The sequence below is a fragment of the Achroia grisella genome, unplaced genomic scaffold (genome assembly GCF_030625045.1).
Source record: "Achroia grisella isolate CSIRO2021 unplaced genomic scaffold, CSIRO_AGI_Agris_v1 utg782, whole genome shotgun sequence".
NCBI classification, from domain to species: Eukaryota; Metazoa; Arthropoda; class Insecta; order Lepidoptera; family Pyralidae; genus Achroia; species Achroia grisella.
Genome location: NW_026713022.1, coordinates 3,435,911 through 3,456,723, shown reverse-complemented (window position 1 = coordinate 3,456,723; position 20,813 = coordinate 3,435,911). Strand labels below are relative to the sequence as shown.

At 31.6% G+C, this 20,813-nt stretch overlaps 1 protein-coding gene across 2 annotated transcripts in view; it reads right to left on the bottom strand.

Moving 5' to 3' along the window:
- Positions 1-20,813, bottom strand: part of LOC131851270 (espin) — a 120,152-nt gene that overhangs the window by 47,760 nt on the left and 51,579 nt on the right. For both annotated transcript variants that reach the window (XM_059201747.1, XM_059201746.1), the window contains exon 2: positions 15,571-15,726. In XM_059201747.1, coding sequence (XP_059057730.1) covers positions 15,571-15,726 — 156 coding nt within the window. The remainder of the gene's footprint in view (positions 1-15,570; positions 15,727-20,813) is intronic.

The following is a 20,813-nucleotide window of genomic DNA, read 5'->3' as shown; positions in this document are numbered from 1 at the left end:
TGAATGGGTTAAGGAAGAAAAAGGTAACGTAAAAGTCACCCCTTTACTGTTTGTGAGTAATATTAATATAGATTATTGATAATAAATAATTATAAATTTAATTTTAATTTATCGGTGAACATACATTATAATGTATTATTATCAGACCTCTCATTATATATTTCTAAGAACACGAACGCAAGATAACAAAAACATGCGCGATGTGTTTCAGATCGGAACGCGCCGTTAGTATGGCGTGAGCATTCCAGAACTATGCTCTCCTGTTGGTCAATTATACCAATAAAACACCACTCAACTGTGGCGGTTAACTAACTGTAAAAGAAAAACATCGATATTTCTCATTGCACGGACGCGATTTGATTATAACTTTTGTTTTGCTTCCTATCTGTCTTAATGAGGAAGTAACATTTGTAAGAATGTAATGTATGACTGGAATGGCAATGCCGTTTTATATACTATGATGTTGGCAAACAAACATACGGCCCATCTGATGTTAAACAGTTACCTATAAACGCCTAAAACACTATAGGTGTCACGTGAGCGTTGCCGACCCTTAATAAAACTTCTTGAAAAACCCCATGCTGTAGTCTCTCAAGAGCAACTCCTTGCCGTCACCATGGAAGTCCACAGGATGGAAATGGCAAATCGTCAATTATATGTAGACAGTAGCACCAAGTTATTTTGTGATTTACGACTCCATGCGTTTCCTCCTGGAAACCATCATGTTGAATTCCAGGTAAATTTACGATGGGCTAACTGACCTGACCTTATACTCATTTTATCATCCTCCACTGGTGCCCGCCAGCGTTTACCATTAGCGCAGGTGAGTGCACCATTCCATTATCATCCCTTAAAAATATTGTCAAAATATAAACATTACTTTCGTAACACCTGATTAACTTGGTTTATAATAATTTTAAAAACGTTAAAATTAAAACAGTGTAGTATCAGTTACAAAGAAATATTATACAAGATACAGTAAGGTATAACGGTAAAGAAAATAATATTTTAAGTAATAAATTAGAGATATTTACTTGCATTACGAAATGCTTTTCAGAGTTTAATATTATGAAAGTTAATAAATGATTCATAATCTTACGTTACACAAGTATTGCCTATTGAAAACGATGCTATTTTCCAATATTATCATTGACATTACGGTATACATAATTTTATTTAAATATATCGTCATACTCAGATATCTCGTATGCATGGTATATTTGAAAATAAATATCGTTTTTATAAAGTGAGGTCTCACCTTACTAATAAAATTCTTACTAATATTATAAACGCGAAAGTGTGTGAGTATGGATGGGAGAATGTTTGTTAGTCTTTCATGCAAAAACTACTGAACGGATTTTGATGACATTTTACAATATATTTACAATATCTTTACAATATATTCTGATGTATAGGCTATAGCTTTTACCTCAGAATAACACATAAGCTACAAATTTCAAGCGTGTGAAACCGCGGGCATGACTAGTCTCTAATAAAAAAAAACCAAACTTTTGTAAAAATTCATACACGACATTTTAAAAGCTTCATTGGACTAGAATAATATTACTGTATTAGTAAAGGAAACTAATGCCTAATTTGTAATCGACGTATTTTGGCAGGTCGACCTCCACGCGATCCTGCCTGAAAACCATCGTAATTCATTAGCTACATGCCCATTCTATCATCCTCCACATGTATTGTATATATAGATAGATAGATAGATTTATATATTCTTTAAAATTAATTAAAATAAATTGTGCAATTTTATTCATATTATAAAAACACCAAATATCTAATAGATATATACATATATATATATTCGCTATAGTCCCGCAAAAATGCGGCCGCATGGTAACCGCCCGTGAACATAATGGTTTAATTTGAAAAGATTATAATAACTGCCTTTCCAATTTGCAGTCACGGTGCTCTGAATGTGTCACAAGTTGATACAAATCTGATAATAAAATGAGATTTATATACGTACATACACACACATACCTGTCTATATAACACGACAATTGTTCTATTGCACTGTATGCACATATTAATTATTTAACAATATTTATATGTATACTAGCTATGCCCACGACTTCATCCGGAACCGTTCCGGGCGGAGTAGTAAACTTGGGTAGCATATTAATATTTTTTTGGATAGCATTTTTGTCTCCCCGTTCATGCCCTTACAACTCTTTTTTCTTATTAAAAAGTATGTCCTATATCCTATGTCCTTTATCAGGATCTTGTAGACTATCTATGTACCAAATTTCATTTAAATCGGTTCAGTAGTTTTGGCATGAAAGCGCGACAGACAGACAGACAGAGTTACTTTCAAAGTCATAATATTAACAAGGATTTATGTATGTATATTTACATATAAATGTACATACAATGTGCTGATAAACTCTAAACAATAGCCGCTTATGTAATTTTACGATGAACGGCGGATGTTTTAAGTTTAATCATTACAATACAATAGAGAAGTTAAAAAAAAAGATTTATTATAAGTCGCTTTTCTGATAGATCTTCACTGTTTGCAACGGGTTTGTCCGGCTTTATTACTATACAATCGCTTCTGTTTCCGAATAGTCTGTTATCAAATCTTTAATAACAATCTATAATCGCTTTAAAAAACAACTCTCATTCCCGAGTGACTGACGGGATCAGAATAATATATTATAGTAATAAGCAATAGATCATTGCTAGAAATGTACATTATATGTCGGGTCGATCGCTATGCGGTCTCCCTAAAAACATTACAGACATTTCCTGCTTAATTAACGCAGGCTAATTGACCTGAAAAATTAATCTATTATTATCCATAAACTGTGAATCAGTTCAGTAAGAATCATATATGCCATAAATAAATCAATTACCGAACTCTCTTTCCTGTAGGAAATACGAGTATAATTGTAATGAAAAATCACATAACAAGAATTCTAAACAATGCTGTCCCGTAGTTATCTCAAAAAAAATTGGTTTACCCACCTGATAGTACTAGCTGGCACCGTTTTTGAATACTTCAGCCTGGTAGACGCGGATCGTGACGGTCGCTCGCGTCTTGGACATGTCGCCATCTTGTATTGCAGTATCAAAACATAACACTATTGTCACACTAGTATCGTCTGCTGTCACACTTATTCGAACACATCCGCACTTGTGAGGTCTCTTTTTCTTTCTATTGTTTAATAGTAGATAGCTTAAAACATAATCATTTTGGATTTACGAATGGTCTAAGATACGCCCTAAAGCTGATATGCCCTCACTTGTTATTCGATAATGACAACGCATATCATTATTACATAGTATAAAACAAAGTCGCTGTCGCTGTCTGTCCGTCCTTAAATCTTTAAAATACGCAATGGATTTTGAAACGGTTTTTTCTAATAAATAGAGTGATTCAAGAGAAAGTTTTATATATATAATACATGTAGGTACACCTGTGCGAAGCCGGGGCGAATAGCTAGTTTTTTTATTACCCATATAATACATAATGTTAATAATAAAATAACAACCCTGAACAATTCAAACAGTGCCATCATGTCCCAAACTAAGTCGAGCTTGTGTTATTTTTTGTAAATACATAGATACATAATACGCATCGGAAGTACCTGTGATAATAAATCATAGGTTCGATTCCTCGCACGATATAAACATTAGGACTAATGAGTATGATTGTTTATATTGGTCTGCATGTTTTCTATAGAAAATAAATTTAAGTATCTAATATAACTAATATCCATAACACAAGCTTTGTTTACCGTGGAACTAGTTGGCATTGTGTTAATTGTCCAGGGTTATTGATTTATAATTTGTTATTGTTATTAATTTACTAATACTTAATTCATTGCAATACGTCAGTAATAACATGTAGATCATGACCAAGCAGTCAATTTCTTTAAAAAAAATACAGTGAATATTGCTAATGAGCTTGCCAGTAAGTATTATGGCGCGGCGTTCACTATTTTACCTATTTCATGTTGTTTCCATAAAAAATACTACATTCCTACTCTCTAAATAGCTATATTTCGCTTCTGACGGACAGCTAAAACTGCTTCAGCAGAGAAATTGTTGAGGGGAAACCGAGCGGTACGTACTGTCACGCGCTTATCCAGTACTAAGAGCTACAAACGTCTTTGTCTGATTTTAAATCTAATATTTTATATCTTTGCATATATAGTACATAAAAAAGTATTTATTTTTTATAATACATCGTTTGACGTAAGATTAACAAGTTTGTTTATTATATATGGTCGTAAGCTCAGTGTAGAAGATTGTTAAGAGATCAAAATACTGATTGTCAGCTTCAACCACCACGAATGTTTCTTACTCGTTTTTCTTGTGATAAGTTAGTTTTCCGTATTAACGGTAAAGTAAAAAAAATAACGATGACTATTCCAAAGTATATCAATTAAATTTATTGAATTAAGGATTTTCTATTCTATTCTGTTCGAATCCAATTTAGGATACGTGAAAATAATGCAATAAAAATAGCGACTGCCTGTGCAGTGTATTACGCGGGAAGTTTCAATAATATGATAGAAACTGTGAATATAAATCGTTGTTCAATTTAATGAATTTAGAAATTTAATCGAGAAATAAAAATATATGTATATGAACAAAATAATTAGGTTAAACACCCAAATAGGTTAAGCGGTTTTTGAGATTAGCACAAAGATTTTACGAAGAAAAAAATCATTGTGTTTTATTACATTAATAAAGTTCCCCAATAATAGATTTCCTCACATATCCTTCCTGTACTGACAGCGACCAGTTACATTTTTAATATATATATGAGTATACATGAGTAATTATAAGAAAATAATTAGGTGTGAATACCAAATAATGTCCTGAGTCCTGTATATATTGAAAATTGAAACTTACTAAGTACTATGAGTTTTGTATTACATTTAAAAGTTACGTAAGGTAGCTATTCGACAATTGCTTTCTATAATTCGAGAGTTAAGTATTCTAGTATGTTAATGTCGAAGTTTAATTACAGTTCCCTAGTAATCTTATTTCCACTCGGTTACTCGCAATCAGATAGTACCTATGCTTACGTATATAGCAAGAATAATACGGTCATTATTAAATAAAAGAAGGTCGGAAAATGTTTAAATTTATTCAAGGCAATGTAATATTTACACGGATAATTTTTAAAGTAAAAGAAACTACTACCTATAAAATACTGAATTTGCGTTACACTATACTATAGTATATTTTTTTATACCTTTTCAAACACTATTATTAAAAAAAGGAAACATATCAAACGGTCGTTTTGTATTTTATTAAAAGTCATTAGTTTAATATTGAAATCCTTATAAATGTATGCAAATTCTCGATTAAAGTATCATTAAGAATATACAAATAAATGTAGTAATATAGGCACGTCAATTAAATATATAATTTTTAAACACCATATTTAGTTTTTAGCAGAGGACGATCGAACTTGCTGCTAACCTGATGGTAAGTAATTACCGACATCTATGAGCACACGCAATACCAGGGGAATTATATATTTTAAGAAGGAATAAACTATTTTCTAGATGGTTACAATATCGTATCGGTTCAGAAATAAGATTGCTGAAAGGTGATTCCACAATGTGTTTGTGCCAGGCATGTCAAATAATTTAATTTTATGCGTCATCTACAGAAATGCTAATATCGAACGACGTAATTATACGTTTCAATGTTTATTTATTTTCGATATTCTATGTGAAGTTAAATTTAAATAATATATAACATGGGAACGTGATAATATTAAGAACTAGACTGTTAAATCTAGCGAGTCTTTGACAAATTATATCCGCCATCTTTCTTATCTCAACGCCATGCAGCTTTTAGCACCTATTTATATATATATTATATATATTAAAAGAATGGAGGATTATGAAATTACGCATTTTAGTTATAGTTTATATAGAAAAGGACCGCAGATTTTTTTTTAAGTAATGCCTAAAAAATACATTAAATCGAAATAAAAAACATTCCACACACTAGCACTACTTATTTGAGGCACAAACGCATATACAGTCTTTTGTTTATTGTTAAAGTCTGTGGTCAAATTGAAAATAGATTAATATTGAATTTAATATTATTTATCTATAGTCTTTGACAATAGAACTTTAATAATGTTAAAATGAACTTTATTAATGTTGTTAATTATGGTCGAAATTCGACCATAATTAATATAAATTATAAACGTGCTTTTAATGACACGAGAGAAATAACACAAGAAACGACTTTAAATGTGCCAAATTTAATATGAAATAATATGGGGTGATTTTAATCAGGAATTGATGGAAATGGTGATGTAACACGAAAGTAAGTCAAGTTCACACAACACACAATGAACAATGGCATCGCTTGATGCACCCTGCCAGCTGCCAATAATATTCAGTGCCGTGAAAAATTAATTCATAAAAGATATTTAAGAATGGTGTATTGTTACATTTAAACGTAAACATTTGAGGTTAGGTCACTGGGCCGTTATGACATATGTTTTTTACCACTTAATTGAATAGTACCCGTAAGTAATGAGTTTGAATTGTTTAAAATTTGAATAGAGAATTAAACTTTATATTGCGATAAATAAGAGTTTTATTTTTTATGGATGAATATGGTATAGCAGGCAGGGAACAACATTTGTTTATGGATAATAATGGAATGGTACACCCGCCTGCGCTAAAGGTTTACGCTGGCGGGCCACAAGTGGAGGATGATAAGATGAGCATGAGGTCAGGTCAGTGGTAAATTCACCAGAAATTTATCACGATGGTTTCCAGGAGGAAACGAATGGAGGTCAACTTCAAATGGTACATTGCTAGCAACGGGGTCCATCAGTCCATATTACTAACAATCTTTTACCCCTAGTGGGTCACCAGTGAAGGATAGTCTGAGCATGAAGTCAAATCAGTTAGGCTATCGTGGCTTTACCACGAGTAATGGGCCTAGTCCCCGTTACTTATAATACCCATAAATGAGAGGTCCAAAAGGCAGATAATAAACTAATTTCTATTTATTTTTTCTCTTATTTTCTAATTTCTGTAATTGCCCCAACTACTTTTCTTTCGTTCGTGCTGTCTTAAAGGTTATTAAAAGAGATTGCACTAATGATTAGGCCGGTTTTGTACATACTTTGTTTACAATCATTTCTCTTTAACGCAATATTTGTCAATGTTTGTGCAATATAGTAGATATTAATGAATAAATAAAAAGGTAAAAAGCGTTCACCTGCATTATTTTAATATATTATTTTTAAATTGACATATCTAAGCTTTCGGTTGATCAATAGGCAAGTACTTGCCTATGTACATAAACAGCACTACGGACATCACGTTTACATGTGACACCTGTGATGCCTCTGATCTAATTGTCACTGCCTAATCTCACCCTACAACTAAATTATAGTTTACAAAGCAAGACGCTTGGCAGATATAGGTGAGACTGAGGTACCCACACAAACATTTTATAAACTCTACATTAATAAAAATAAACAATCTCAAAAACAGTCATCGGATTACTCTATGGCACATAAAATATTGTCAATTTGTGAATTATCGTCTTTTAGCAGTTATATTTGTTATTATGGGGGGACTTTATGAAACTAAAGTAACACAAAACAATGTTTATTGGCATTTTGTTTATTTGTCTGTACGTTTGGTTTAACCGATTTAGGTGCGGTGTTAAGAAATATAATGTGACAAACCTCAGCTAAACTTTTGTTTGTTTTATTCCAATCGATTTACGAACAATAAAAAGTTATACAAGAAGTAGAATATTATTTAAACATTTATCACATATACACTTTTCTATGAGTTCATCTTTTAAACATTGTAATGGAACATCATTTTCATAGAAAAAAAATAAAGCTATGTTTATGTCGTCCAATCTGCAGTGCACTGATAGTGTAACCAACGTGAAACACATATAGGTATGTACTTCTATTTCTTATGTGTCACATATATATTTGAAATGGCAGGATATATAGGTACAAAAATGTTATAATACTTAGTGAATCGTGTAAACTAAATCGATTAATAACTTTTATAAATGGCGTACATATCGTTACATTTATTTCACTAAAATTGCAAGAGCTATATTAATATTGTAAATTAAAAGAATAAATCGTTATAGTAAATTATTAGAACTGTATTTGTGAACACAGAAAAAATAAGCAAAGATGCTGAATGAACGTTTATTTACAAAATAACAAACGAATGCATGTTTATTAACAAACCGATCTATACGTAATAAATAATAAGCATTCGATAATATTTACCATTATATAAGCATGTAAATTACCTTTAAAAATGTAATAAATTACTATAATATACATATTTCATTTAAAATTTTAATTATGTTCCTAATTAATATAAACAGACGCTCATCTCCTAGTAGTGGGATGTTAATGGCTTGTTTCCCTTAACCGACTGTGACTATAGTCAGCTTTACCCTATTTTAGGCAACTGAGCAATCACTACATTATATTTAGACATACAAGAATGACGCGGGGATTCATTGCAAGGCCTGTACCCAAAGACAGGTCAGCCAATGGGTTATAGTAATCTATGGAGAAATATTATTATTTTTGACAGTCGGGTAACTATAAGATTGGAAATGCAATATGTTTATTATTACTTAGTTTACAAAGTGAATATTTAGGAGCGATTTTTAGGCCGCAACTAACTTTGATAGTTGTAGTTTAACTGGGACATATATAAGATAGTCACACTACTCATTACGCCACTGCAAATTGAAAAAAAGAGAGTATTAATAGGTATATTGACCATAAACAATCATACACTATCTGTCATAAATAACACGGAAACAATTAAAAAAGTATATAAAGGCGTTGTTACACTTGTACAGATCACCCACAAGGGATAAAGGCACTTTGTAAATTTTAGTATCCACTCGACTATAATAGTGTCCACTGGACTAATAAATTTCCGGACTACCGCGGACTTCGTACTCGGACGAGCACACGCGGAGTTACATCTCACTCCACTAAGTGCGTTACTGTGACTGAGGAAACCGGGGCTCTACTTGCAATAACGGTAATGATGTTGTAGCTAGCGGAGCGGGCGATGTAGCGGACGCGGATTTATATAGAAGATTCTGTGCTGCAATTTGACGTGGTGTTTTTAGACTGTAATGTAACTGGAATAGCAGAGAAGCTGGTCAATCAGATGGTAAGTGGTAACTATCACCTACATCTATAATATAAATGTTAGACATATACACTACTTAAATGCTATATAATATATATAAATGTAAGCTGACAAAAAAAATATAAAAAACCAGTTACGTTTCTTGCTAGCATATTTTAACAGAAGTAGCTAGCCGAACTGGGCAGCAGGCATAGTCAATTGTCGTGTTACAATAACAATACAATACAATACTGTATAAGTTCTAAATAAAACCTGTACAAAAACATCATTTGGAATAGTCATCATTCATTGCATCTATATATATAGATGCAATAAAAATACAATCCAGATACAATCCAGACGTGTGGTACCCACAAAATGGCCCAAACTTGTAATCAATATTAAAAAAAATCAAGGCAGTATGAAGTTTGTGCCTATACCTATATTTAAAAAAAAAGTAATTCTTAACATTCAATGTCTCTATTGTGAACAATATAAAATAGCGTTGCAGCGTGCTAACAGCATTAGTTACCCACTTACTTGCTTTCTTTATGGTACATAATTATTTGTATCTCCCCGGTATACGTTTCCGTTATAAAGTGACAGACAGAGTGACTTAATTATAGCGATTAGAACCCCGTACATATTTCCGTTATATAGTGACAAACAGATTAAGCAAGTTATAACAACTAGACAAAATATAACAAAATGTATATCACTGCTTTTGCAATTACATCTTAAATACTGCTGCATCAAATCAGTAATAGGGACTGAGACTTTAGTAGATATTTTCTTTAGAATGATTTGATTTTGATCACAAATTTTCTTTCTGGGTGCAGTGCGCATCCGCCTAAGTTAACGATATACGCTGGCGGAGCATCAGTGGAGGGTGATGAGCATGAGGTCAGGTCAGTTATCGCAACGCGCAAAATCTACAAAGGATCTCCATGTTTACATGACGTGGTACATTGCTAGCAAGCTATATATATAACAATCACTTCCCCCTTCCCGCCTCTGATATACATATTATATATATAAAATATTGTTATCCAAAATGGAGTAGTTAGAGGTACTTTAATTACAAGCACAAGAGCACTTCGCTTGATACATTTGAATACAATGTGACACGGCTTTGGCCGTCTCTTAATCTCCGAATTAGACTGGTTTGTTATCGGTGTTTGCATCACCGGAAAGTCAGTCTGAAATATAACCGACCTTTTTGACGTAAATAAAGAGGTAACTACTAGACCATGGCGACCACTACTAGAACAAACAGGAAAATGAAATATGTTCCTCCTAACAAAACTATTTAATATTACATTAACGAGTGTTTACATTAATAAAACCAATGTATTAAATCAGACATAATCCTCGTAAAATGGAATATAAAACAATATTCTTTTGTAACACATAGGTACGGAAACTGTTTTTTATTGAATTAACTTGAGGTCACCTTTCAAAACGTAAAATGCCGTATTAGTAGTTAATTTATAAGGCTAAATACAAATTATTCAACGGAATTATCCATAGTACAGACATTTCGAAACAGCATACAGGCAACGCTCCGGTTGTTCACAAGTATTCTTGCTAATTGCTTAATTCGTACCACTGCGTGTTACTTCGACTGCAGTTACTCGTACTTCGCTATTATGGGGGTGCTTTCAATTGACATGACACTACCTATGTATGTGGACATATGCACAGTGTAATTATCACTACTTCTTATAATACTTGACTTTAATTGACAATTAAACCTTATAATAATTTATATAACCTACAATGGTTTAGAAAATGAGCTTGTACACAGTTTCATACAAAAATTGTTTTAATTGGGAACAAAACTTTGAAATTTAATTTATACAAACAATTACTTGCAAATAATCCATACATAAAAATGGTTTTACAGACCTATTGCCTACCTCATTTCAATGAAATGATGCCAAATGAAATCTTTACCATGATACGTAGAAAGATTAAAACATATTTTATTTTTTTTACAACCAGCCAAACCTATTTATAATTTGCGTAATTACATTGTTCAAGATAGCAAACATTCATATGCGTTTATTGCATAGACCTATTTTAAATGTTTCGTCCTGATAAGGACATTGAACCGTGCGTGTTATTTGCTCTGTGGTGTAATTAGCCATATTTATTTTAAAAATATTAGTATATAGGTGTTCTAAATTCAAAATTCCCTCCACTTTAAATTCTGACATATTCAAAACATATTTTCAAAGTCTTAATATTTGACATGTGGCTTACATAATGAAACTTATAAAATAAAACTGATTTCAAGACTGATTGTATTTATATATTAAAAGATTCGTGCGGCACTCATTTGCCACTAAACCGCTCATGTTTATTTTGGCCTGTGGAGTACCTGGCCTTATTTATTTTAAAAATATTATTGTCACTTATGAAAAAGTATAGGTGTTCTAAATTCTAAATTCCCTCCACTTTTAATACTGACACATTCAAAACTTTTTAATGCATTTTCATTTGTCTTAAAATTATATATTATAATACTATTGTAATACTAATGAAAGGAAATTGATTTCAAGAGACAAATTGTACTCGTATTAAAAGATTCGTGTGGCAATTTGGTGCATAATTGCATGACAACTTACCAAACCGTACATTGCTTTCCATTTAATTTTTTTAAATATCCAAAAATATCTGTGTTGATTAGGAAATTTATCGTAGCAGGTTTTCTGTATTTATAGTTGTTATAGTTCTACAATAGCTTTTGCCCGCGAGTTTATACATCTGGTATGGTTAAAATGCAAAATGACTATTCTTATATTATAACTAGCTGTCTCGGCAAATATTGTTTTGTCATATATATTAATAACACTGTCAAAAATAGGGGTTGGTGATAGAAGGGTGAAAATTTTGGATTGTATGTATTTTTTAATGCCCCTTAAAAATTTGTCGAAGGATTGAAAAACAATTTTTGGGGTGAGCGTGACCCTTAACATTTAGTGGTATAAAAATTAGTTATAAACCTATTCTAGACCTACTGAAAATACACATAAAATTTCATCATACTACTACTACTACTTTCTTTACTGTGTTTACATGATATAATTCAACAGCAACTAATATTCTTAAGATGTAAAAAAATGCGGGGTCCTGTATTAAAAATTAACGAAACAATATGAAAGGTATGATAGGGTTGATATATATGACACAATTAGGTCTATGGCAGTTGCATGGTAGTCCGACTGCCACACCGACCGTGGTGCGAAATTCAGATCTGATTTGGTGGCGGAGTGTAAAGATGGCAGATTGCGCGCGCAGATCGCGGATAAATGCAATTAATTCGGTAACGCTTTCTCCACTAAGTGAACGTCACTGCTGTTTCATTACATACTCATTTAGAATTCTGTTTATGGTTTCTTTAAAGTCAATATTTTTGACTTACAATCAGACTCTTTCCTGTGGGCTTCAAAATAAAAAAACATTAGAAACATTAGAAATTAAAATCATTAATATTAATTTCAACATTATCCTCTTACAGTCAGAATGTTTCCTGCGAGGTGATTAATATCATTAAAATTAATTCGGTATATCAAACAATTTCAATCATTAAGATCGTATATTCCATGGGAGTATCTATATTAGTTTCGTATAATGAATCTTTTTATGTTATCTTTTGAAATAAACTAATTTGAATGAAGACTATTAAACTATAAAAAGACCGAAGAAAATTGTTAATACTTAATTAGCGTTTAGCGAACTGGAGTAAAAATTATAATAATACTCCAGGATGTGATTTATCTGAGGAGAAAAATACTTTCGGAAGTATCCAAGGAAGATTTAATTAACAAATTTCCAAGCTTCCAGAGACCTTACTTCCTAGCTTCCACAAAGTTTACATTTATCACATGTAGAATTAAATCTACTTACATATAGTTTTAAACGTTTTTTTTGATAAAAATGTAATTATATGATAAACACAGTAATAAACAGCTCCGACTATTAATCTTGAATATAAAAAGACCTTCAACACCAGGTGTAGACAACACCTGTCAAAAAATCAGCTTTTTAGAGAATCCCTGAGGGATTTATGTTGACGAAACAGCGAGTCAGAACTAAAATAACGCAGCTGAGGAATAAGAAAAAAAAATTCAATCACTATGTATTTATATATAAAAATATCAATTGTGTAGTACTAAAACGCAAGTTCTGCCTAACTCGGGACTAGATGGTGCTATCCAAGGAAATTATTGTATAATAATTATATCATTATTCATTTAACAGGATTGGAATATAACGCTTTTTGTGTTTCATGTACTTGCAAGTACATGAAACACAAAAAGCATCTCATAATTAGTAATTGGCATCGACAATATGTCCATTTTCTTTTCCAGTGAAATTCCAATGAAGCGTGATTGTAATCATTATTGAACATAAAAGTGGCATATAATGTGCATTCGTTCATATAGTTCTTGCTCAAAGTATTAGGGTTGCCACAAGCTCAGTAATCGGTAGAAATTATCCTAATTTTATTCACAAATTACTAATAACTATTAACCTAACTAACAAAAAATGGCTGTGGTTAATTTATATGCGGTCGAACTGGGAGCGAAAGGCACACCAGCGAACTGCAGTAAGATCTCTACTAAGACGTGTATCTAAAACTAGACTAGTCGACTCCTTTCAGATTTAGCTGGGCAGGGAGAGAAATACGAGCGGTGAACATAAGTGTTGATGTACGTCGGCAAAGAGGGACCTATGTACTCCCTGTATAATATGTATGTATTTACAAAATATATATGTCTATGTATCTGTATCAGTTATATAGTACCCAAGCTTTAGCTAGCTTAACTTGTGTCTAGATGGCGCTGTGTGAATTGTCCTGAGATTATTATTATTAATATTAATTCAAATATCATGATAACCTTATCCTAACAGAATATACCCAATCACAGATAGCGGATTCGTAAATGATTTAGTCTACTACCGTACTGTAACATACTAAGTTTAAAATCACCGACTAACTTATTTCTAGGTAAATCTACTTTCACTTCAGTCTAGATTGTTTTACGTACTTTTTGTCATAAATTAACATTGGCCCAATTTCAAATAAGATATTTATAAAATATTTTTTGTAAAGTATAATGTCTATTTAATTTTAATTGGCAGTCTGTTATAAAAAATATGTATTCGAAAATTAAAACGAACTTTTACTTAGCATTTCAATTATTATATTTAGGAGTTATTATGAAATAAACGTTTCATTCAATACAAGTCAACATCAAGCATGAAATATTGTAAATAAGAATGTCGCATTTTGCATGTATATACTTATATAACGAAAGATTGTCCGTCCGTATAATGATTCATTCATTAATTGGTTAACTAATGTACAACAGCCAATGTTTAACCTAATTTAAACTTATACTCATTTTATCACAGTCGAAATCGATTTTTTAAAGAAACTTTTCATAGATAATAAATATTTATACTGTGAATATAAATATTTTTTACCTATATAACAGGCTCGGTGGTCTAGAGGTTTAGCACACCGCTTTACTTCCTGGTGCAAACTTTTGTATTCATGGTTTCTATGTATATTATGTATGTATGTATTTATATAATAAATGTGAATATTTATATCAGTTGTCTAGTATCCGTAAAACAAGCTCTGCTTACCGTGAGGCTAGATGGCGTTGTGTCAATTGGCACGGTTATTTATGGTTATTTTTTGCTTAAAATATAGAACTACTTCTAGAGCAATACAGTAGAAAATATGAATTAGCAACTGTATATAATCGCGGACTAGTTTATAAATCTAAATGGATAGATAATATCGACCACATTACTGCTTACTGTCCCAATGTCCGCTATACGCCGTGATAGTACAGTTAGTGTGCAGTACGAGATGCACCATACTGTTACCATTAATGTTATGAATATGTTAACATAAAGATTTTATTTTAATGGATATATCTGTTTGGCAATAGCAGATAAATAAAAAAAATAAGTATGTACTACTTGATCATTTTTATTTTTATTATCCAGCATCCAAATGAGGTCTTATTAGTTTGACTAATCATTATTAATTATAATCAATAAAATATATATTGTCAATATAACACGTAAATATTATGTTTCAATTTTATAACGAGTGATTTCATTCATGTAGATCATGTTGAATGTAAAAAGTCTTTAATATTTTATGATATATAATATTATATGTTTATGTATAAAAACATCACTAAATAAAAGACGACTGTAGGAACTCTACTGAACATAACAGGCCAAGGCTTTTGGCATATTTACACGAAAACAAAGACACAGTAAATTACATTTTTTTATACTACGATGTGGCAAACAAGCATACGGCCCATCGGATGGTAAACGGTTATAGTAGCCTATATATACATAAATACATATTATGGAGTGTACTCACGAGACATCAGGTGTGGTGTTCGTCAACAGCCTGACACAATCCAAGCAGCCCCGGGCAGCGGCATAGTGCAGCGCCAACGCGCCGTTGTTAGCGCGCCCGCCTGCCTCCGGCATCGCCCGCCCGCACCACCAGCCCTCGACAGCTAGCCGACCGCTCCTGTAAACACAATATTCTTATAAACTGACCGTTTATCAATAAATAATTACAAATTTATATATAATGAATACCCATATTAGTCAGAGCGAATCTATCATAGTCTACAGACATCCACAAACCAGTGGAGTGATATAAAACGTATTACAATTAAAAATTGCGTTTCACAAAATAAATTACAAGTTAATCATTAATATTATTTTATTCAGACTGTTTCGATACAAAAGACATCAACGGTAACCGTCATGATTACTTTTAGTATCAGCGCCATCTATTAAGAAATAGTGGCACTGAAAGAAGCACGGAAAGCATGACGTATTATGATGCTACTAACATGTTGTGTTACGCTACTAGTCCATAGATGGCACTAGTATGTTATTATTTATTTTAATGATACTTGATTATAATAAAACGGTTGTGATTATTTAAATTACATTTTTAACCTTACCATTCACAAAGGAAGTCTCTTTAGAACTATTTATTAACCTTAAAGATAAAAACCACAAATTTGGTTACCAAATAAGTTATGTAACGAGAGAACCAGAAAATATGTGCCCACTCATTTTAATAACCAATTAATATTAATGCAAATAAGCATCATTAATCTCTATAAATTAGTTGCACTGCCTACGTTTAGTAGTTAGGTTGAGTTGTCTAGACTAGTTTGTATTGTATAAATCAAACAAGCGGAAGTAGATACGTAAATCACAAATATCAATATATTTGTGACTTATATAACCATTTAAATAGTCTCTTTAAATATTTTATTACGTCTGAAAATTCTAATTTTGTAATTTTTAATGAATTCCATTTTTTAATGGCTTTAATTCTGATATTTAATGTTTTTTTAAGGTTGTTATAGTACTTGTATTTATGTCTTGAAAAATATAGATAGAATACCAAGGAGCGTGTCTCATTTATACAGTTCATAGTCCTGATTTTTAGTGTAAGTACTCCTGAGTATAATAATATATTCAGTTACATAAAATAAGAAACAATTTTATTCTAATTTTAAAATGAAAACTTTTAAAATTAACTTAAAACCGTATAAGATATTTGAAATATCCAAATTGTTTGTTAATTATAGTTATTTATATATTTTTAATTCATCATCAATCAGTCATCATCATCAAGTATCATCTGTTGACAGTTTTACTTTAGAGGTAGATACTTAATTTTTTAACATATTTGATACATGTGTTATATCTAGGTACCACTGAAAGTAAAGTACATATAAATTTCAATTTACTGTTTAATAAGAAGTACAGATGAGAAATAAAAAGTAACGACAACGATGTGAAGGTTCTGGAGACTACTGAAGTCTTTCGTAACAGCAGGTTTGTTAGCGGTGTTTTCTGGCATTAAATACTTTGATTTGTGTACAACATTTTTTTAACTATATTTAAAAGACTTTCTATTTTTTCTAAACTAAAAACCATAATTACCCGATGGGGTACTCAGAGAGATTGTCAACTGTAGACGTAGTGGTAAACACAACAAACAACATATTCCACCATATTGAAATGCGAGGCCTGTAATCTCTCGGAAATTACTCCAAGAGATGGCTGGCTCCCGAGTTTGTTATGAGTGTTTCCATCACTACAGAATTAGTCATAAATATCCAATTCACGACCATTGTTATTCTACGTCGAATTATAGGCCAATAAACAGTAGGTCGCGATGCATCCTAATCTTTTTATTTTAATACATACAGTATTTATACAAAAAGGATTTTTTTGAAATGATGAATAATTTAATGGTGCACCCGCTTGATCTAGCGGGTTAGCCCATCGTGACAAATTCACGAGGAACTTATCACGATGGTTTCAGTCAACCTGACATGGTACATTGCTAGCAATGGATTCATTAGGCCACATTACTATCACAGTGAGGTTTTCAAACTGTAACCGACGCTAAGAAACTTATCTAGTTCTGAGTTAGACTCAACTAACCTACTTATTTCAAGCAAACCGGTCAAAAACGGGAATACAACTAATTCAGCTATATCACAATATGCCAATGATAAGTAAACTCTATCATGACTAAAAATAAGGTTCAGAATATAAATTAATTTCGAATTTGCAACTCATTATAATATCTTGACATTGAACTTTAAACAAAACCGTATTTAATGCTCCGATTGAGGATACTTATGTAATTCAGATTATTTATTTCACGCCCATATGTATGTAATGGGCATTAAATAAATAATCCATTAACAATATAAAATACTTTTTTCTTGTGCAATTAGAACGGCAAACATGCTGATGGCTTATTTAATTGTAACTTTTTTTTTCGGACTACTCTAATGCTCTTGGCCGCAGATAGCCTTTACAGCTTCACCGGACGATAGGGGACGAGTGCACATGGCACTCCAAACCAGCAGAAGGACTTATGGAGCGATTGAAGACCAACTACCTGACAGATACGACTTTAGTCTGAGGGTACCGCTAGGGATTCGAACGTTGGCTCAGGCCGTCGTATGATCTCCGTTTAATCGATCGTGATCGGTTGATTGTAGTAAGTAAGTAGTAAGTAAGCAAGTAAGTAGTTTATTTGCATTACAGACAAGATAGTAAACAATTAAGCCACAGTGATGATATCAGCAGGCAACGCTGTAATATGCCTTTTTACAGTAGGCATGCAAATTTTTATTACTAATTCTAAAAATTACATATGTTATAACAATTACATTCTAATTTAATATTTAACGATTGTTATACAATGTTTTTACAATTATTATTATTATTATCATTATTATAAGTGATAATATATATGTAAGTATATATATATGTAAGTGATAACCGTCGCCTAAATATATGAACAGCACTGTGATGTATTACGCCAATACGCGACGCCTGCGATAACACTCATGTGTTGCCATTCTAAAGGACTAAGATGTCATCCCTCTTATCCTGTAATGTCACTGCCTTATCCCATGATACAACCGAAACATAGCTTACAAAGCAAGCTGCTTAGGGATTAGGATATACATATACCCAAGGTCTATCTTACCAAGATATTTAATACATTAGTTATTGTTACATTAATTAATCTATTACCACCACAGATATTTATAATATCTATTAGTGTTATTGTTTCATTTATTTGATTTTTAATTTATGTTTATCTTTACAAATAAACTCATTACAAGCACTTTTGAATAGTCATATTTTGATTCTAACACTGTTAATTATAATACATACATAGGTAACCTATGGTGGTATAAATACAGATAATAAAGTACTCTATGAACAGCCTATTTGGTATATAAATTTATAGAAAATCAAATCATAGTGATTAACTTCTTTTTTTGTTATTTTTATGAACATAAACATATTTCGGTAAGTTTTTTTGCGATTAATAAAATTTACTTCCATGGTGGGTGCATTATTATAGTATATTCACTATCACATTTAGTATTATTTTTTGGAGTTCAAAATCATAAAGATTCTATTCATTTGTGAATAAATTGCCATTTCAGATACATTTACGCAATCGGCCTTGTTTATGTGAAAGGCCATACATATGTGATGAAGATGACAATTTGATCACACATTTTTTTATCTACAATATAGATGTCTGTAATTTTTGCATATAAATACTTGAGCGCAATCATGTGATCGATTTCATACAAAGGATCCTAAGTTTTGTGCTCATCGCTAACTTGATGACGTCAGCAGGTAACAATAATAAGAATAATAATAATCTTAGGACAATTAATACAGCGCCATCTAGACCCAACTTAAGCTAGCTAAAGCTTGTATTATGGGTACTAGATAACTGATACAAATACATAGATTTTTTTCGTAAATACATACATATTATACAAAGATCACACCCATACCGATACAAACAATAATTTTCATGAATACAAATGTTTGTGCCGTGCGAGGAATCAAACCCGCGACCATCGGAAGTAAGGTGTTCTAAATAGCTAGACCACGAACTACCGTCAAGATAACAGCGTCTCTGACTACCCCATCTAGGATAAAACTATATCTGTCATACAGAAAACGAAATCTGTAAAATACATTGTGAGGCAAAGATATTGCGTGCAAGATAAAATTCCTGCTGATTGCATTTCTAAAGCTGATTGTAAACATCACTAAATAACATGTTATCTACGGTTTGTGTACGTATAATTAACTGAAAATCGGGCCACTCAGGCAAACAATTTTAATTTACTAGCAAATATTCCAATATGTGGAATATTGAAATATTTGGATAATGGATTGTTAATTCTCGAATCGTGACAACTTTTTTGAAACACGTGAATAGACCAATGAAAAGAACATTCAAAATATATTTATAATAACTAGCTGTGCCCGCGACTTCATCCGCGTGGACATTAACTTTATTTTTCTAAAATAAAAATAGCTTAAGTTTTTGATGTAATAAGGAGTTTATTACATCAAAATCGGTCGAGCCATTTCAGAGATGAGCCAGAACAAACAGACAGACCGACAAACAAAAATGATAAAAAATGATATTTTGGTGAATGTACCGTATGTTTGTATTTTTTGCTACATTCAAATGCATGTAACAAAAATCGGTTATTTCAATATTACAAACAGCCACTCCAATTTTATTTATATGTATAGATTAACAAAAAGATTGATTAAAAAGTTATTAAAAGAAGTTTGTTTTTAAAAGAAATTTGATATCACTACCTTTTGATGACAACCGGGATAGCTCTGTCCTTACAACGCATTTACTCGCTCAATCACTAAACGATGCGGATTTAGTAATTGATCAAGTAAATGCGCCAATATTTTTGACACCACACATGTTGAACCACGCGTAGAAGTGCATCAATCGCATTTTGAAATATGTATATTTAAAATACAATGGAATTGATACTGGTTTTTTCTTAACGATTGCTAAAACAGATACTGAGTTTTGGAATTTAGTTTTATCTAAGAGTAAACTTGAATAGTTTATATTTATAATCTTGAATACATATTTTAAACAGCACTGCTTGATGCGTGCAGTCTTTAAAATTGGCATTTTAAATTTAATTAAATTCATAACAATTTCATTTAAATGTCCACAACATGGATCAAATACTTTATGTTTATTCTTTTTTA